The sequence below is a fragment of the Rosa rugosa genome, chromosome 5 (genome assembly GCF_958449725.1).
Source record: "Rosa rugosa chromosome 5, drRosRugo1.1, whole genome shotgun sequence".
Lineage (NCBI taxonomy): Eukaryota > Viridiplantae > Streptophyta > Magnoliopsida > Rosales > Rosaceae > Rosa > Rosa rugosa.
Genome location: NC_084824.1, coordinates 25,728,298 through 25,749,394, shown reverse-complemented (window position 1 = coordinate 25,749,394; position 21,097 = coordinate 25,728,298). Strand labels below are relative to the sequence as shown.

General features: G+C 36.7%; 1 protein-coding gene and 1 long non-coding RNA gene across 9 annotated transcripts; one reads left to right on the top strand and one right to left on the bottom strand.

Moving 5' to 3' along the window:
• Window positions 1–685: 685 nt before the first annotated feature.
• Window positions 686–20,536, top strand: LOC133708985 (probable acyl-activating enzyme 16, chloroplastic). 4 transcript variants are annotated; one of them, XM_062134581.1, is made up of 18 exons: window positions 722–1,164; window positions 2,553–2,744; window positions 3,021–3,135; window positions 5,091–5,178; window positions 5,879–6,084; window positions 6,367–6,485; window positions 6,936–7,085; window positions 7,418–7,485; window positions 7,859–7,964; window positions 8,245–8,403; window positions 8,853–8,906; window positions 8,986–9,066; window positions 10,022–10,159; window positions 18,168–18,327; window positions 18,912–18,991; window positions 19,122–19,267; window positions 19,853–19,910; window positions 20,198–20,536. In XM_062134581.1, the coding sequence occupies exons 1-18, from the start codon at window positions 988–990 to the stop codon at window positions 20,297–20,299; spliced, it is 2,199 nt and encodes a 732-aa protein (XP_061990565.1). In that variant the 5' UTR covers window positions 722–987; the 3' UTR covers window positions 20,300–20,536. The 4 variants fall into 4 exon arrangements, with proteins under 4 accessions (XP_061990564.1, XP_061990563.1, XP_061990565.1 ...); XM_062134580.1 differs by lacking the exons at window positions 18,168–18,327; window positions 18,912–18,991; window positions 19,122–19,267; window positions 19,853–19,910; window positions 20,198–20,536 and adding an exon at window positions 15,766–16,567 and having other exon boundaries at window positions 686–938; window positions 1,039–1,164; XM_062134579.1 differs by lacking the exons at window positions 18,168–18,327; window positions 18,912–18,991; window positions 19,122–19,267; window positions 19,853–19,910; window positions 20,198–20,536 and adding an exon at window positions 15,766–16,567 and having other exon boundaries at window positions 688–1,164.
• On the bottom strand, window positions 14,413–18,123 carry LOC133708987 (uncharacterized). 5 transcript variants are annotated; one of them, XR_009846126.1, is made up of 5 exons: window positions 16,940–18,123; window positions 16,515–16,861; window positions 15,268–15,318; window positions 14,979–15,033; window positions 14,413–14,738 (listed from the first exon to the last, which is right to left on the bottom strand). It is a non-coding gene; the product is annotated as an uncharacterized LOC133708987 (long non-coding RNA). The 5 variants fall into 5 exon arrangements; XR_009846123.1 differs by having other exon boundaries at window positions 14,413–15,033; window positions 16,515–16,615; window positions 16,786–16,861; XR_009846124.1 differs by having other exon boundaries at window positions 14,413–15,033; window positions 16,515–16,609; window positions 16,786–16,861.
• Window positions 20,537–21,097: the final 561 nt, after the last annotated feature.

Sequence of the window (21,097 nt, the reverse complement as noted above, 5' to 3'; positions counted from 1 at the left end):
GTTATAATCTTGTAGGCTCATTGAATAAGTGAGCGTCAATGTTACAACGGATGATACTAGTTGTTTATAAAATACTTTGCCATTGATGTAGGAAGCACGTATAGAAAATTATTATATGTACCGTTCCAGTTATGAGATTAATGAAATTCTTTCTTCATGTCAAAAATAAAAAACCCTCACAGCTATTAAGCTACATATCTTGATCTTAATTAATCTCTTTTGTCATTGATGTAGGGTGTAAGTATGAAAAATTATTGTATGTGTCCCTCTGGCATTGATGAAATTCCTTCTTCATATAAAAAAAAAAAAAAGGGCTATTAAGCTACATATCTTGATCTTAATTAATCCAGTTTGTAGCCGAACTTAAAGTATGAAAATTAATATATATGTAAATGTAAGAAAATACTATATGCTAGTTGCAGCTTACTGCAAATGCCACCGTGGTCTCCTGAATCTTAATCTTAATCTTAAGATCAGGCCTATCCATATGCCAAGTAAAATTCTTAGACACCCTTTTATTTTAAAGTGATCCAGAAGTCCAGAACTGAAATAATATCTACACTTATTCTATGAGGAATTGAGGAATTGTAACTCAAGCTGAAACCACGGATCCCTTTCTTTAGGTGGTCCAAGTCAGGACTGGAATATTGAATATTGATTGAATATTGATTAAGGACTGAAAGGGAAAATGACTATTTCTATCTTTTAGGGAGCAGACGCATACTCGTCAGAAGTTCATGCAATTGTTTATCAGACCCTGAAAAACAGGGTCTCCGTCTTTGTTTCTACACGGCCAAAGATCCCATCCTATATCACACTTGCCCAAACCTCACGTCTCTTACCTTTGTTTCTTCTCGCTTTCCTTTTCCTTCTTCTTCTTCTTCTTCTTTTGGATGTGTACAAATCATGCGTTGAGACCCAGAAACACAGCTATGCTGGTACCTCTGTGCTGAACCCACTTTCCCCTGTTTCTTGTTTCTGCAAATAATGGCCACCATTTCCTTAGTGCCCAAGTTGAGCTCTTCTGATTGTGGGCAGGCCCTTCAGTTCCTTTTTCCCAACTGCAAATTCAGAAGCACACAACTCTTTCATCATAGAAAGTGTCATGGGAGGCGAGCTGGGCTTCCTCAGAATCGTGGGTTTCGTGTCTCTTGCCTATCAAAGGTTACCCTTTTCACGATTCTATACGTTTTTCAATTTTCATTAGTTTGATTGGTTAGTTACTAGTTCATACTTCATAGACTTTAGTATAATTTCTGTGCACTCATAAAGTCGTAATATTGCATTTCAATGTTACCAATGCTGCCTTGTAATCATGTTCTGTGTTTGTTGGCTTCATAAGTTTTTTAATTTGTTTTTGTTGCTGAGCTACACTGGCCCTGCCGTTCTTACCATGATTTTTCTGTTTTGATAGACAATTGTCTTTTATTGGTAGGGTTCTGATTTACAATGGGGTCCATTTATGAGAAAACCCAACAAACAAGATAAAAGATAATAGATCAGTGAAATGAAGACAGCTGTTTTACATGGTTTGGCTGTGATGCTTATTTTCGCAGGCAGAGGGTGGAAAACTCACTGTAATTACAAGTTAGAAGTCCCCCCCTGACAGCCCTCATATTTTCTCATGAAACCCTGTTGGAAACATCTGTTATATGCTCAGTTGATTGGAACAAACTAAGTTTGCATCTTGAGGCAAACTTTCATAATGCGATAATTTGATTGTCTATGATTGGCTTGCCTCTTTAGAACAACTTTCAAGTTTTTGGTCACTAGATTTAACTCATTTAAGCAATTCATGATATTCATGTAATGGAAGAGTATTTGAATACTGAAAGATACCTAACTATATGAATACAGCGGTAAATGTTTTAGGAATACTAAAAAGTTCGTCATTAGAAGTAAATTATAAAAGAGAAGTACCCAGTTTATCGAAACATGTGGCGTTTTCCTAAAGGACTTCCATTTCCTCATAATCTTTACTAATACGTTCTACCTTCTGAATATGATAAAATTCACATTCTAGGTGGTACTTGGAGAGTTGGGACTTCGGACATAAGCACATCATTGTGCATTAATAACACAGAATAAAATTTACATGTACTCATTGCTTTTATATACTCATTGTTTTGTAAATTTCTTTTCAAAGATGAACTAAGCACTAATACAAAACATACACAAATGCTCGTACATACTATTATTATATGCCTATATTTCCCTATTTCTGATGTTTTTGTGATTTGCTTTAGACTATTTCACTTCCATAGAATTGTTCCTCAGTTTTTTTATTTTAATTTTAATTTTATTCTTATAAATATATCTAGATGAATATTAGGTTTCTCTAATCCATTACTTGATAAGACATGAATGTACTAATATCATAATGTCATATTAAAGAATACTACTTCTGGTTCTATGGAAATTTTGTTTGTTTCTCTTAGCTTGGCAAAGCTAAAGAATTTGGATTTGTAAACATATTCTGATATACAGATTGATAAACAGCTAGAAGGTTCTGAAATGTATTTGTATCTTATATCAAAATTATTCTGTTACAGACAGATGAAGTGCAGATAAGAAGGTATTCACCATTTCTAGAAAGTGCATTACTACATGGTAATGGTACCTTGGTAGCCGATGAGTGGCAGGCAGTTCCTGATATTTGGAGAACTTCAGCTGAGAAATATGGGGATCGTGTAGCATTAACAGATCCGTACCATGATCCACCTTCAAATATGACCTATAAACAGGTTAAATTTCTTTTGTTTTTCAGTTATCTGTGATAGTTGTTTTATAGTACTATTTTCTCTTCAAATCCCCTGCATCAGTTTCCTCTATATCCAAAAGTTTCAGAAACCAGAAGAAGTTCCTTGTGCTGGAAAGCATGATTTTCTCATGCCTTCTGGTAGCTTTCATATTGATTCCTAATATTGCTTTATTTCAATGAGTATCGGTTTCCAGTTTTCATAAAAAAATGTGTGATACCTTATAGATGTGTAAGGCATTTAGCTTTTTTGTAATTGCAGCTGGAACAGGAGATTTTGGACTTCTCTGAAGGCCTAAGAATTGTTGGAGTAAAGCCTGTAGAAAAAATTGCACTTTTTGCTGATAATTCTTGTCGTTGGCTTGTTGCAGATCAGGGTATGCAAATTATTATTGTTCATATTCTGAATAAGATTAATATTTTCTTAACAACGTTTCCACCGAAAGGTGTGATTATGCTATTGCATTGCCTTGTTTAAATATGATTTATTCTTAGGGTTTGACCACTTAAGCATTTATAGTAGGGCAGTGGTGGCCGACCTATTTCAACAATTCAACATAAAAAAATTAGAAATGACTGGATATTTCGAATCCCTCTGGATTTATTCCTTCGTGGTTGTCATAATCATGTAAAGGAAAATTTTTACATTACCATTCACATATATAATACCAACAGAAAGCAGCTAAGTATAATGGTATCCAGCTAAACTATCCATCTTAATTTGTTAATCAATTGTTATAATCTTTTTACAAATGGAATTAGGTAAGTATCAATTCCTCAGAAAGCAGCTAAATATGATTTATTCTTGCCTTGATTTACTTTAGACGCTTTGTGGGGTAGTATAACTGGTCTTTAGTTTGTCCAGCTCCTTCTGGCAGTGAAAGTTTCAGGGTTAAAATATCTGTCAGGGAGTTGAAGGGGTTACACGGTTTCTTTACTGTGACAAGATATCTGTTGCCTATTAGAGGTCCCCAGAGGGGGCTCTCTGCAAGTTGATAGCAGCTTTAGTTAAAAATGTAACAGAAATGAATCTGGTTAACTAAGAGATGGTTTGATGCTATATGAGTGAGCAAAAATGGTGGGTCCTGGTGTGTTATGTGTCAAGAGCAGCTGAAAGTTTGAAAATGATATGTTGCTTCAGTTTCCTGTTGCTCTGTCTCTATGGAAAACGTTCTTTAGGGAGTCACATTAGAATTGGGACTATCCAGGTTCATGTAATGCTCTCATGTGTCAGAGATATAAATTCTTTGGAGATAGGAAAAAAGCATGTCTTTAGGGAGATGCGCTGTGGTGGCTGGTTTTAGGGTTATTTGGATGGAGAACAAAAGAAACCTTGTGGAAGCTAGCAGTGAGGATCTGGATCAACTATGAGATAGGGTTTGTTTTGGATCCTTGGCAGCACACTATGCTTCTCAAACTTGTAACTTCACGGCCTTCTATCGATAATTGGTATAGGAACTAAAGTGTATGCTTGAAAGGAAATCAAGTCCATGTTTTATCTATGCAGATAGTGAAATATAGTAATTCCTTCTAAAAAACAGGTTGTGAAATTGAGAATGCAATTTTGATTAGGCAATATTTTGTTCATTAATTACTCTGAATTCTTTGATATGAATTTCCTATTCTTAGTACCAAACAGCGTCAATCCGCTTTTGAGCAGCATACAAAAGAATCTAAGTAAACATCTACATTTTTTTTCCAACATCTTGTCTGAGATGCCTGTAGTTGTTAGTTAAGAGTTAATCTTGTCGCAGTTAAGTTATTCTAATCAATACACTGTATACACCTAGATATCTTATACTTGAATGTAAAATTTGCATTTTTCTTGGAGCATATAGACCCCATGCTCAATTTGTGTGGTATGTATGAGGTTGTCAATCCACCCATCCATATGGCAAGCAATTTGTATAACTTTATAGAATAAACTTGGATCTGTTGGGTCTGAACTTTTATATTCTGAGTATGTTGGGGGAGTACAATATTAAGGTGCTGGGTGTGTCAGTTGGCTATCATTTCAGTCTCTACATGGCATGCGGAAAACTAACAATTCCTGAATGAACTTAAAATTGTAAGGTCGAAAATTTATATGTTCAGTATGGACGTGACAATACTTAGCTGCTCGCTTTCTTCTTAATAAACAGTGTAAGTGACTTTTATTTTTTATGTTTTTCTCTGAAAACACTAAAGTAATATCAATTTTGGTACACATGATTTTTATTTAAAATTAGTTTTTACAGTTATATATCATTAGTAAACAGTAGCTCAGTCTCAAGAGTTCAAATCTCCATCCTAATATTTTATTTTATTTTATTTATTTATTTATTTGGCTTAGGCATAATGGCCACTGGAGCAATCAATGTGGCAAGAGGTTCAAGGTCATCAGTTGAAGAATTGATACAAATATACAATCACTCTGAAAGGTTCAGTAAATCAGTAATAAATTAATATATAATCTCTAAGATGCTGTATGCTATTAAGTGCATTTCTGTAATTCATTCCAACTTGATGCATAGCATGGTCTCTACGTGATATTCATTGTTCTTTGTTGATTTGTACAGTTGAAACTTATTATAGACTTATACTAGCCTGCTTGCACCCATTCTATTTGTCTGATACTTCTTTTAAAGCCAAAAGGCAAATAGAGAAACACCAATACAAGCAAGAACATTGGTTCTAGTTGTCAGGAAATAAGAAGATAAAGAGAAAATATTGAGGGGGACCGGGGAGGCTGATGGATCTCTTATCAAGCATCAATCACTAAAAATATATTTGCTTGAGTACAGTATAAATACAAAGTATATGAGGAGTCTCACAGAATTAGATAGTTATAGTTATAGTTATATATTTTAATTCGCAGTGTTGAAATTATTACTGTTTGACAATAAATATTGATATCGCTTTCTCATTCTATGAAGGTTGGAGGAGTTCCGTTTTTTTTTCCTCTTTCTTTCTTTCTATTCAACTTGAGGACAGATTTTGGATCATTATAGACCACTTGGACATACAAAAACACATCTTGTGCTAGTATACATAAAATGTACATGTAAAATCATCTTTCATTCTCTTTTCCCTTGATGATAGCACAGAATGATCTTGAGTTTAATTTCATTGCTTCTACAGTGTTGCACTTGCTGTGGATAGTCCTGAATTGTTCAATCGGATTGCAGAACCATTCTGTTCCAAGGTTGTCATGAAATTTGTAATTCTGCTTTGGGGGGAGAAGTCAAGCCTGGCCAGTCGTGGAAACATCCCTGTGTTTAACTACAAGGATATTCTAGATTTGGGACGAGAAAACCGCAAGCGTATGCTTAATTCTAATGATGCACGTATGTCATCTATATGTTTTATCAAAATTTTCCTTTTTACGTTAAGGTACTTTTGAAAAGTTCTTCTGAATTGTGGTTTCAGACTTGTTGCTAAAGGGTGTTATTTTTTGTTCTTTTTATTTTATCCCAAACTCTGTGTTTCCTCTTTCCTGTTACTCACTATCATAGACCATGCATTAGTCAAAAGTTATAAATTTTCACTAATCCTTTTCTCTTGATCTAATATTCGTCTTTCTGCAACTGGAATATAATGTGACCTATGCATATGTGGCATAATTGCAGGGAAATACTATACACATGAAGCTATCAATTCAAATGATATTGCTACACTAGTATATACAAGTGGAACAACAGGCAACCCGAAAGGTGTCATGCTCACTCATCGAAATTTATTACATCAGGTTTGTGTTATAGATAGTCATGGTACTATTTTCTGATATACATATATATTGGCAAAGCAATAAATCTGGAGTTTTTACTGCATCTAGTAAACTATTCCAATCTTACTGTTTCTATCTGTTAGGTAAACTGTACTGTTGAATACAGGCATCATCCTGTTATATGGGATGTACACAAAAGAGCCATCTCAAAGAATACAAAATCCTAAGATCATATAAGTGACAATGTAATGTGTTTGTTCTTCTGGATGATAAGTTGCATTTCATATGAAAATGATCGTCCGTAGGTGCAGTTCGATCACCTGATTTTCCCCCCCCCCCTCCTCTTTGTTCCCTCTTCTTCCCTGATTGGCATTTTGGCCCCATTTTCATTTGTTATAACTGAAACTAATACTTGCTTTGCTCCATAGTTGTTAATTCTGTTTCGAGACATGTTTCCGTTTCTTTTCACAGATAAGAAACCTCTGGGATGTTGTTCCTGCTGAAATTGGGGACAGATTTCTCAGTATGCTTCCACCATGGCATGCCTATGAACGAGCTGCTGAGTATTTCACATTTACAAATGGAATTGAACAAGTATACACAACTGTAAAGAACTTGAAGGTACTACTATTTGAAAGTATTGATTTTCATGCATGTAGAAATGCTGTTTGCTTTAGGATTATTAGACTTTTCGGAAATATGATTTCTGTAGCTGAAATGTTGTTTCTACAGACCACTGTAAGTATATCATAAGGAGGTCAAGCATTTAGCTTCTGCTCCAATCCTCACAACTATTTCGATGGTTTAATTTACACTAAATTTTTTGGCAGTGATGAAGAATTAGAAGTATATAATTACTGCCATAATACTTGCAAAAGCGTTATTTTAATCCCATTTTTGGGATATTGTTATGATTTTATATGTTCTAATTGATATTTATCACTATTTGATAGGATGATCTGCGACATTATCATCCAAATTATGTCGTTTCAGTTCCTTTAGTGTACGAGACACTTTACAGGTATGCTCTTTTTTTTTTTTTTCCCTCCCTCTTCCTTTTGGTGCTACTGCAGCTGTGCTTTTTATTGATGAAAAGGATTTCTATTGCATTTAGTTAAGTCCTTTGGAATATTAAGTAACAGTATCTAGCTTATCTAGATTCTGAACAACATACCTAACTTTTCATTTATTTTTTTATTTTTTTGTATTATTGATCTGTTTCTCACCTGTATGCCTGGTTTTCAATTCTGAAACTTTATGCTATAATAGTAGCAATAAGTGATGAACCCTGCTTGGGTTTGTTTATCCAGATCTTTTAAGTGTTGCACTATTATCCACCCCGAGCTCTTCTCTCTTTTTTTTTTTTTTTTTAAATTATTTATTTTCTCTTGCAGGGGGATCCAGAAACAGATTTCTACAAGTTCTAAAGCTCGTAAGCTTATTGCACTTTCATTCCTAAGTATCAGTTCGGCATACATGGAGTTTAAGAGAATTTATGAGGTTGAATTACTATGCATTTTTGTGTTGTTTAAATCTAGCTATTTTCTATTCTCACGGGTGATCTTAAGCACATAAAACTAAAACCATAATAATATTTGGATATGTGCTCGTGCTGCGTTGAACAATTCTCACTTTGAGTCTTGTGCTTTTTTATGATATTCACTCGGTTAATGCTTGCGTACTTTGTATCCTCTTGTCAAACTATTTTGTCTATTTCACAAGAAACAGCTGGCTTCCCACCCAAACTTATTGCATTGGATGATTTCAATGTGGTTCACAGGGGACATATTTGACAAGGAACCAGAAGCAGCCTTCATATTATGCTTCACTAGTTGATTGGATCGGGGCAAGGATTGTTGCTGCAATATTATGGCCTTTGCATGTGATGGGAACAAAACTAGTGTATAGTAAAATTCACTCTGCTATCGGAATATCAAAGGTTATTTCTCTTACTTTTTGGACTGACAAGCCAGGATATTTCAGTTCTTTGTGTCATTTTCTTTTTATAGGAATTGACTTTGAAATAGTATGTATCTTGCGGCTTGGTTTTGTTGAATAATGCAATCTGTACGGTGCTATTAGTTTTAAGTTATTTATTGTACTTAGGTTCAACTATTAAGACTTGCTTTTCTAAATTTGTTGGTTCATTTTGACAGATTGTGGCCAATCAAATACTCATAGAAATATTTTTTAGAAGCAGATAGTTTCCAAAACAGTGATAGAAATTGCTCCTTGGCTTCCTTTTGTTTCCGCATTTGCAGAAGTTTCCATGTTTATTACAGATAACTTATTCTCTTGTTAATTTTCTTGATTGTTATATTTCATTCATATGGTATTGATTATGATGAAGGTAGGGGACTAAGCAGAACTTTCCTTGGCTTCCTGCAGGCTGGCATCAGTGCAGGAGGTAGTTTGCCAGCACATATTGATAAATTTTTTGAGGTTGAACTCTCCCACCTATTTTCTGGACATAGTAGTCTGGATAATCTGCTCCTGTCATATAAGTATTGTACATTTGCAGGCAATAGGCGTAAAACTGCAGAATGGATATGGTTTAACAGAGAGTTCTCCTGCTGTTGCTGCTCGGAGACCAAACTGTAATGTAAGATATAACTAATTTACATTAAAATGTACTGTATCTACTTGTTTGTTAAGCACACCTGTGATAGTGCATTTGATTACTCAAATTGAAATAATCAGATATAAACAATCTATTACTTGCTCTGTAGGATCAAAACTGAAAGTTATAAGAAAATATTCAAGGAATGATGATGATAAAGCTGTTGTTCAGTAGAACCTCTTGCGTGTTTGAAAGTCTCACCCTTCATGCAGTTGTCACATACTCACATTGTTGGTTGGGATCTTGAAGCAGTGATAGGTTAAGTTTATGTTGTGTAGTGCTTGATTTGCATTGTTGCTGTTGCCTCTTGACAGCTTAAGTTTTAAGAATCAAAGGGAAATTTAGCACGATATATCAGAGCCTGCTTGTTAATTCATCATTACTTCTGTTTCTGGTAATTTCTATTCTGGACATGTACAGCCCAGATAGATTCAGTTGTGTACTTGTGTGGACATGTAAATCGGGAGGGGGGGGGGGGGGGGTGGTGGTGTTATGTGTTGTTGTTGAGTTTTTGCTTGATACACGCTGGTTGGTTCGACTCCTGCAAACTCAAGCTTTTTGAATCAATATTTTATCTTTGCTAATAGAACGGTTCCCCGAATCAATGTGGTAAAGATATAAACTTCACTAATCATAACAGTTACCCTCTGTAAATAGGGACTGGCATGCATGCTCTTCTTATTGCTAATAGAAAGCCGTTACCATGTATTAAGTTTATCTTTTTAGGTGATATATAATCTCGTTCATATACTGAAATCCTCAAGTGTGCTTTAGATCAAGTCTTCACTTGTTCAGTGTCCTAAACCATTTCTAGGACTCGTCAGTTTATACCTTTTAGACTTTTTCTGACTTTGTTATCAATTTCTTGTTAGTGTCAATCATATCCTGTATAGACTGGTGCACTGTATGACAATGTCACAGATTTAATTTTTTGAAGGTTCTTGGTTCAGTTGGGCATCCACTTCAACATACAGAGTTCAAAGTTGTAGACTCTGAAACTGGTGAAGTTCTCCCACGTGGTTCAAGTGGCATTGTAAACGTCAGGGGTCCGCAAGTGATGAAAGGATATTACAAGGTATCATTGTTGCTAAATCACCTAATTAACCATCTCTGTCCAGATTCATTGTATTTTATAATTGCTTGATCTTAGCTTCCTCTTCATTATGTAATTGTCTAGATTAAAGATCTAATTAGCTAACTCGTTGTAATTGCTTAGACTAAGGATCTAGATAGCTTAGACAGAGGATCTAGATAGCTGTAATTTAGTAATCCTTTGTGTATATAATGCTTTCCTCACAATGAGAAGAATACACAGCAAATTCTATAAATCCTTTTATGGTATCAGAGCAGAGATCCTCCTCTGGCTCTAGCTCTTCTCCTTTTTTCTTGCAATCGTCATACTGCTGATTGTTCAACCTCTTCCTCTTCCTCAATCCCCACAAATTCTTAGCCTTAGCCCAGTGCTTTCTCTTCCCAATTTCCAAATTTCTTGAAACTGCCACCACGTCTTCTGCTTCCATGACATCCTCCGCTGCATCTTCATTTGTATCCATGCCATTAGTTCCCTCTCAACCTATCTATCATTCTGTCACAGTCAAACTGAATGATGATAATTTTCTGCTTTGATTATGTCTTACTTAGGCAAAAATAAATTGTTATCTTCCAACTTTAAATTGGACAAAAAATTTTGTAAGGGTTGTGCTTTGGGAAAATCCACACAACTCCCCTTTTCTTCTTCTCATACAATAAATACCGAATCTCCTTTTCAGCTTGTGCATTCTGATGTATGGCAATCACCAATCTCTTCTGCTAAACACTATAAGTATTATGTTCTATTTACAGATGATTACACAAGATTTACATGGTTATACTTTATGAAACACAAGTCTGAAGTTCTTGACCACTTCAAGAATTTTTTGTCTTATATTAACAACCAGTTTTCCTCCACCATACAACAATTCCAAAGTGATGGTGGCAAAGAGTATGATAATGCTGCTTTTAAAACTTTTTGTTCCTCCCTTGGTATTCATCATCGTTTTTCTTGTCCCCACACTCAACAAAATGGCCTTGCTGAACGTAAGCATAGACACATTGTTGACGTCGCTCGAACCCTTCTTGTCACCAGCCATGTTCCTCTCAATTTTTGGGTCGATGCTGTGTCAGCGGCAGTATATCTTATTAATCGCCTTCCCTCTCCACTTATTCAGTGGTCCTCTCCATACATTCGTCTCTATGGCATTAACCCTTCCTATTCTGAGTTGCGAGTTTTTGGTTGTGCATGTTATCCCCATTTGGGGGCCTATCTGACTAACAAGCTTTTGCCTAGGACTGTTGAGTGTGTTTTCTTAGGCTATAGTCTACAACACAAAGGATACAAGTGTTTGGATCGCACCACTGGTCGTGTTTACATCTCCAGACATGTTTGATTTGATGAGCAATCTTTTCCATTTGCTCAACTCAGATCTTCTCCTGTTTCCACCTCCTCTGAGTGGACTTGCATTCCGATTACTTCGCCTCATCCGGCTCCCCAGCCCCCTCCGGCTCCCCAACCTCCTCCGGCTTCCCAGCCCCCTTCTGCTCCACCACCTCCTCCGGCTTCACAGCCTCCTCCAGCACCATTACGCACCTATCAACGTCGGCAACCTACTTCAAATTCTCCATCCGGCACACAAGCTGTCCTACCCTCTCTTCCAGAGCATTCTTTAGATGATTCCTCCTCAGTTCCAGGTTCTCCTACCGTAGCCATCCATCCCATGGTTACTCGCAAGCGGGATGGCACTCTCACACCTTTCGTCCGCACTGATGGTACTGTTCGATATCCCTTACCCAAGGCTCTTCTAGCTCTCACCAGCTCTTCTCCTGCTGAACCAACCTGTTATACTGACGCTGCTCGTCATCCTGAATGGCGCCAGGCCATGTCTGCAGAGTTTAATGCCCTTCTTACAAACCACACATGGGTTCTTGTCCCTCATGATCCGCGACAGCATGTTGTTGGTTGTAAGTGGGTGTTCAAACTCAAGCGCAAGTCTGATGGTTCTATTGAGCGGTACAAAGCCCGTCTTGTTGCTAAGGGTTTTCATCAACAACCTGGTGTTGACTTCGATGAGACCTATAGTCCTGTAGTCCGACATTCCACCATCCGGACAGTTCTATCCCTAGCTGTCTCCTTTGGATGGACCCTCCGTCAGTTGGATGTGAAGAATGCTTTTCTTCACGGTGTTCTTGCTGAAACAGTGTTTATGCGTCAACCTCCAGGCTTTGCTGATCTAGCTCGCCCTCATCATGTTTGTCGCCTCAACAAAGCAATATATGGTTTGAAGCAAGCTCCTCGTGCATGGTTTCAGCGGCTCAGTGGATTCCTACTTTAATTTGGTTTTCTTCAAAGTCAAGCTAATCCATCTCTGTTCATTTTTCGAACCGAGTCTGCCATCATGTTGCTTTTACTGTATGTGGACGACATTATTCTGACTGGGAATCAACCTGAACTTCTCTCTTCGTTTGTCACCACTCTTAACAAAGAGTTTGAGCTCAGTGATCTTGGTGGTCTTTCCTACTTTTTGGGTTTAGAAGCTAAACCTACTTCTACCGGTCTTCGACTCTCTCAGACCAAGTACACCATGGATCTCCTTCATCGCCACTCCATGACTGAGTGCCAACCTTGTACTACACCGATTTGTGCTACTTCTCAGCTGTCTCACCTGCAAGGTAATTTGCTGCCTGATGGCACTGAGTATCGGCAAATTGTGGGCGCTCTTCAATACTTGACATTCACTCGCCCTGATATTGCCTATGCAGTTCACCATGTTGCTCAATTTATGAGTGCTCCTCGAACCTCTCATCTCATTGCCGCTAAACGTATACTTCGCTATCTGAAAGGGACTCCAGACTTTGGTTTGTCTTTTCGTCGCTCCTCGAGTCCTCTCACTCTTTGTGATTATTCGGATGCGGATTGGGCTGGATGTCCTGACACTCGACGTTCCACCACAGGTATATGTGTGTTTTTAGGACCTAATCTTATATCTTGGTGTGCTAAGAAGCAACAGGCTGTTTCTCGCTCCTCTGCTGAAGCTGAGTATCGTTCTCTTGCTCATGCTTGTGCTGATACTATCTGGATTTCATATCTCCTCACTGAACTTCAGTTTTCACCTCCTCGACCCATCATCCTTTTGTGTGACAACCTCAGTACCACTTACATGGCCTCTAATCCAGTCTTTCATGCCTGTACCAAGCATATTGAACTCGATTATCACTACATCCGCCAATACCTTCTTTCTGGTGCTCATCGCGTTCAATTCACTCCATCTCCAGATCAGATTGCCGATATCTTCACGAAAGGTCTTTCCCGCCAGCGGTTTGATCTTCTACGGTCAAATCTTGTCTCTCCTGGATCGTCAGATTTGCGGGGGAGTGCTAAATCACCTAATTAACCATCTCTGTCCAGATTCATTGTATTTTATAATTGCTTGATCTTAGCTTCCTCTTCATTATGTAATTGCCTAGATTAAAGATCTAATTAGCTAACTCGTTGTAATTGCTTAGACTAAGGATCTAGATAGCTTAGACAAAGGATCTAGATAGCTGTAATTTAGTAATCCTTTGTGTATATAATGCTTTCCTCACAATGAGAAGAATACACAGCAAATTCTATAAATCCTTTTAATTGTTTTATTGATCAAAATGATCTTTATAATTTTGAATTGTTGAAGGATATGCTTAAAGGTTTTAGTCATTTTATAGATACAAGTTCTATTCCTTTAAACTAGTGGAAAGTAGGTAATGAGCTGCAACTTCTGTTATTATAATTTTGTGAACAAACGTCACTAAAGATCTTTTTTCCCATTCTTCTCCATATGCGCTGATAACTCAAGTGCACATGTGATTTAGAACAAACACTACTAGCAAAACGGGCAACTCACACAGATTTAAATCTGTGTGAAATACTACCATTTCACACTGATGTCAGTGTGTAAAGGGCTTTACCTACAGTGCAGCTACGGATTGTTTTTCGGTTGCCTTCGGAGGGGGCGCTAATGCTCTATTCACACGGTTTTGGGAGTCCGTGTGAAATTTCATGTGGGTCCCACTTGTCTTCCAATATGCATACTTGAATTTTATGTAATCCGTGTGAGATGAAAATAATATTTTAATACCTTAATCAGTGTGAAATACCTAACACACAGATATCTGTGTGAAATAGCTTCTTAACACACACAGATATCTGTGTGAAGTATGTTCTTAACTCCCACAAATGTCTGTGTAAACTGTTATGAAATTGACTCACACTGAAATCTGTGTGAAAATGTGAATAGCATTAAAAAAAAAATGCTGTTAATTAACAAATACAAAAATATATACAATTGCATTTTATTTTTCCCAACAAAAGTATATTCAAACTCATCCACAATTACTAATAATAAAGTAAACTATACATTCCCAATCTCTCTTCATTGTTTTAATCCAGCTATATATCCATGAGAAAGTGCCCAATATATACAAACTGGCCATGCCAGCAAGATCTTTTTTTACATTTCTTGGCATACAAAAATGACATCTACTTCATACCTTAAATAAATTCTTGGCATACAAAAAACTAGGATGTTTTCCAGAACTACAAAAAACTAGGTGTCAGCAGTAACTACAAAATGCAAGTACTCCTGCATACATGCGATATATAGTTAGTTATTTTCCTAACAGATTTATATATAACATTTTTGACATCTACTCTGAACTCTAGGAGAGCCACCATACCCTTTGTTTCTTTCTCTTATGACCATGAATATGCAAATGGTGGAACTATAACTTGAATACCTCTACAATATATGTATACGGATGTTCAAGCAGTAGGATCCTAAGAAGCTAATGTATATCTACTAATATACATTTCAAACACTAACCTTGAGGTATGAAAATTTATACCGGACTCCAGTGAGCATGGACAAAGATGCAGGCCTGATCCATTTCATTGTCAGTAAAATGCCAGCACACACAAACATAGAGGATAAAAGTACTATGGAAGCAAGCTATATGGTAGTAGAGACAACGATAATCAAAATAACCCTCCTCTGGTTGGAAAAGGATAAACCACTATTCCTCAAATAAAAACTAAATGCAGTATGAACAATTATCATGGTAACAAAGTAACAAGAACTCAATTTCAGAAGTGAAAAGTCGACAACTACATACCTTAATACAAATGTATCACCTCCCACAATCAAATTCTGCACACTGGAACTTCTACACCATCAAGCAAGAATAGAAATCACATCACAAAATCACCAAAACCCATTACTATATCATGAACTGAACACACATTTCATTGATTACAAAACTCAAGCCACTCTAACACACACCCGCCCAATACCCAACACCCCAAAACCCAAAATTCTCATCATCCCAAGCTCAATTGAATGATTTTTGCTATGCAAAATTCATCAGCATCCTTGGCTGGCGTTTAGGATTTCCAAATTGTGATTTACATTATCATTGAACTTCCACATTTGGTCTGATACCAACTCAATTTTCATGATGTATTTGACTCTATCAAACAAAAACATTGTGTGAATCACTTGTCCTTTTGGCTCCTTCCTTTTCTATTAAGGTATACTAAAACGCACATCTTCTTTCTACAAATTCTATATCTGAGGGAGCAAGAGCTAATATTTATTTGACATGTTGTCATAGATTGAGGAACTTGAAGATAAGTTGAGGGAGCAAGAGAAACAGTTACTTGAATACAAGTTCAGGGTGGTGCAAGAGAAGCAGTTACTTGAAGACAAGTTGAGGGAGCAAGAGAAGCAGTTACTTGAAGACAAGTTGAGGGAGCAAGAGAAGCAGTTACTTGAAGACAAGTTGAGGGGGCAAGAGAACCAGTTGCAGTGTACTCAACTTTTTGCTGATGTAGTAAGGGTGACTCCTCATGAAGGAAAGACTCGCATAAGAGATGAAATAACGAATGATGTTGATCCTTCTATCTTAAGGGCTTCAAATTCACTAAACCGCTGGATGAGTCAAGGGTCCACATCACTAAGAGGACACGATTCTCTCCATGAGAAAAGAAGGAAAAGAGAGTTTAAAAGTGGTGAGACGGAGAACTTCCACAGGCTGTCAACTTCTTTATATGACAACAAATCTAGGAAATCTGATCCTCCTAAGATTGCAAGAATCACAAGACCATCAAAGCCAACTGCTACTCAAGGTCCCAAATCGCGAATTGCGTATCATGAACTGAACACACATTTCACTAATTACAAAACTCAAGCCACTCTAACACACACCCGCCCAATACCCAACACCCCAAAACCCAAAATTCTCATCATCCCAAGCTCAATTCAATCAAATATCCACTAACCCAGAACACAAAAATCAGTGACAGAATCAAAGACCCTTCCTTTAAAGTTGATCAAATAAGCAAATGGAATTGAGAACCATACCGAGTGAGTGATCTGGTGGACGAGGAGAGAAGGGCGTGCTCGGAAAAGAGACGCTTGATGTCATATCTCCACCGCAGCTTTCTCTACTGCAAAAACTACTTCTACCCATAAAACCCAAACAAATACCACAAAATTAAACCAAAAACTGAAACACAGAGATAGGGAATCGGCAATGAGATAAAACCCCGAAATCCCTCAAAACCACCAAGTTGAAGCTTTTGATTGAAAAAGTAGATCAGGTAAATACAAACAGAGAGAGAGGCCGGAGTACCTGAGAGAGGACGGAAAGAAGGGGTTTGTGTAGGTCTGGCTCTCTTCTTCTTCGCTCTAGTGGTTCTTCCTCAGATCTGAAAGGAATTTAACAAAAAAAAAAAAAAAATCAGAAACAATCCTCAATTGAATTTGGGAGAGACATATTTACTCACCTAATGACCGGATTATTGGCTTCAGCCTTTACATCGATGGGATGGCATCGAGCGAGGATGAAGAGAAGAAGAGGAAACGGGATGAGAGATGAAGGAGACTGAGAGATCTGGGTTTGGCATCTTTTCGAAAAATAATGTCTTCCAAGTAAAAGGTTTGGTGGGAAATTAGAATTTAGCTAAAACGACTGAGCGGGGGATTTTTAAATTTTTGCTAGTCATTTACGGTTTCTGATTTTAAGCGGTATAGCTACTGAAATCTGTGTGAAATGCATTTACAGCTTTTACTGATGTCCGTGTGTATTTACTTCGGTAAACTAATATTATTAGTCGAACTTTTACACAGATATCCGTATGAAATTATCTTCCAACTTTCACACGGATATCCGTATGAAAATTATACTTTCACACGGACATCAGTATGTTCATTATACACTGATATATGTGTGATGCTCATTTCACACAGACATCTGTATCAAATTGTAATAGCTACTGAAGACCGTAGTTGTATAATGCGTATAAGAATAAAAAAAATTCATTTTTAAATAATGAAATACTTTATTCACACTGACATCTGTGTGAACTGACTTCCCTACGGACAACCGTGTGAAATTATCAACGCTTTCACACTGAAATCTGTGTGAATTGTTATTTCACACGGATGTCTGTTGTTATTGGTATGACAGAAACTCATGTGGGTCCAACTCAACTGATTTCATACGGTTATCTGTATGTATTTGTCTTTCACACGGATATCAGTAGCTGTAGAATATCTGTGTGACTAAAATCTGTGTGAGTTGCCCGTTTTGCTAGTAGTGAAAGATCGTTAGAAGATTACGTTAATGGGGCCTTTAAAGTATAACCAACAATCTTGTTCACTTCTTTAAAAGGTCTATTTCCTCATTAAATTAATAGATGATCTAGCTGAAGGGCCCTTTGTTATATTTGTGGTAATCTTCTAGTTTTTAGAATTTCGACCAAATAAATTTTTTTTGAACTAAAACACTCTTTTTACTGTTTTTAGTACTGAAGTAGCTAAATTAGTTTAGCATGGGTCTGTATCTTGTACTACATCCATGTCAACTATCCATGTATTTGTATAGACACACCACTAATCCACTATCCTTGAAAATCACCTGCTTCTAGTTTAATAGCTGATAAGATTTTTTTATTTCTCATCGTTTTGATTTATCAGGATTAAAGAAAATGACGTTTTTAATGTATGAAATAGAATCCAGATGCTACAGAGCAAGTATTAGATGAGGATGGTTGGCTAAGTACTGGAGATATTGGTTGGATTGCTCCTCACCACTCAATAGGTCGAAGCCGTCGTTGTGGAGGTGTTGTTGTCCTTGAAGGACGTGCTAAGGATACTATAGTCCTTTCAACAGGTTTGTTTAGCTTTAAAAATGCATGATTCTAAACATTCTAGGTTGATTTAACTTTCAACAATTTTTCTTTTTTCCTTTTGGCCTTATGGTGCTTATACTTTGTTTAGATGTTTAATATTTTCACCATAATGTTACTTGTTACCATGCTTCATTTCTTTGCATAATCTAGAACTGATTATGCATGTGGTGTTGTAGTGCCAATTCGTATTAAATGGACAGCTCACGTGGAAATTTGGTGTTTATCAAAGAACAAATTTTGTTAGAGAGTACAGTTTGACATTTTTTATGCTGCTGTTTCAATTAATTAATATTCTTTATAAAAAATAATAAGAGCCTTTAGTTGTTGATTTCCAATTCTGATGTTAAATTTGTTAGCTCACCATAATTGCAAAAGCTTAGTTTTGCTCAGATGTGGGTCAACTATTATTTTTATATTAAAAGATCTGAAAACAGTCTTCAAGTAAAAATTCCCCTGTTGAATCTATTAAATATATGAATGCAACTCTAAATTTGTGTATTAGTGTGTTACCTGATCATTCTTGTCCCAGATTTTTGGTTATTTTTAACTTTTGTTTGAAAAATAGGAGAAAACGTTGAACCCGTAGAGCTTGAGGAAGCTGCCATGAGAAGTAGTCTAATTCAACAAATTGTCGTCATTGGCCAGGTTAAGCTTAAGCAGCTGACTTCCATTTAGTTTTTACTTTTATGCTTTTGACTTTCAGAACTGCAGTTGTCTATTGTCTTCTACTTTTTAGGGGATATATGCTGATTCAATGTTACTCATGTATGTACAGGATCAACGGCGCCTTGGGGCAATAATTGTTCCAAACAAAGAAGAGGCCTTACTTGCAGCGACAAAGACGTTGAGTGTCGATGCTAATACATCTGACCTAAGTCAGGACAAATTGACAGGCTTGCTATATGAAGAACTGAGAAAATGGTAATATTTCTTTATTCGGCTATTCTGGATATAGTGGATGGATTTGGGGTCACTGCATGCGACACCTTGGTTCATTAAGTTGAATGTTTGACCTATCCCATACTTACGGAGTCCCATGCTTATTGACTCAGTCATGTTTCTATTGGAACTGAAAGGTTAAAGTTCATATGTTTACAAACAATCAAATAATAATTGCCATAATATGATCATAATGAACATCTACTAAGTCAGAGTATCTGAAAATTCTCATAGATTCTTTAGAAACCTGAACTATGGTCTATGAGGACAGTTGTCACAGAGACCAGGTATTAGTAACCTGCATAGATTCTCCTCAGAATTAGAATATTTTGTTTCTCTTGGAATCATTATTTCTAAGTTCCAATTTGCAAGTAGAATAAAATGAGGTTGGTAGGATTAAAGGTACTTATTATATAATACCTGCGGGAGGCGAGAATTGTTTTATTGCATCCGAAATTTTTCTGGGTGAGGTGAGAGTTGTTTCATGCATCCCAGGTACTCTCAAATGTGGCGACTCTGGATGAAGACAAGACTTGTTTCTTATAACCTTCTTTCTATTTAATGCAGGACTTCAGGGTGTTCATTTCAAATTGGACCAATCTTGATTGTGGACGAGCCCTTTACGGTAAATATCAATGCTTGTGTTGAGAATATATACATCCCACATGGGAAAAATGGGACATTGCCTATGGGTTTATAAGGGTTTAGGTCACTCCATCCATTGCCAATTATGTTGAGAATATATACATCCCACATGGGAAAAATGGGACCTTGCCTATGAGTTTATAAGGATTTGAGTCACTCCATCCATTGCCAATTGGTTTTGGATGTGAACCCCAGATTACTTTATCAGCTTGCATCCCAGTTGCAGACTTGACTGATTGGCTGATTTATTATACAATTTTATTGCAGATTGATAGTGGGTTGATGACTCCAACTATGAAAATTCGAAGAGACAAAGTTGTGGCACAGTTCAAGGAACAAATAGATGAACTCTACAAGAAAAATTCTTAGCTGGGATCCTAATATATACCAGTTAATACTTTTTCATGTATTTATATGTAAGAATTATATCCTCACCTCCCAGAAAAAGAAAGGTTTATGGTGGCCTTCGTACATAGCCAGACCAAGACTTTACGGTCCTGCTGGTATAATCTTGTTTGTTAAACAGTAATATTTGTAATATCTTTATGTGATAGATTGCAATTTATGGCAAACAAGAATGTAGTAAATTGGAGCATTTCTTAGTTACTTCATACTTGCAAGGAGGGGAGGTGCTGTCAGTCAGGCAGCAATCGTTTCATGTAATGTCAAGTTTGAGTAGAGTACTAATCCATCTTTATCTGACTTTTGTAATTGTAATTAATTATATGTGAGATGACTGTTACTAATGGAGTATGGAATAGGCGTATGTAAGTGTAGCATTCATTATGTGTTTATAGGCCATTTCGTGACAAATTCTTTTGTAATGTTACCAGTTTTTTTTTTTTTTTTTTTTTTTTGAATCAAGCCCAAAAGGCAAAAATATATTAAGCACAAGTCAGAATAGGCCGTTACATACCCTGCCGCTGTCATTTAAGGACATAGACAGACAAAGAGGTAGTGGTAGTACCCACAGTGGTACATAGCTATAGACCTACTCATTAGACAATAATACATAGACAAAGCGAGAATCCTCCTTCAGTACTACTCCAGAGGCGCTAGAGGTACATAGAATGCAAAACAATGCATAGCTTCCTAATACAAGGAAATTATTGTACTTAGATAACTAAATAACATAGAGATGGGCCTAGGGCAGAAACCTTAGCTCAA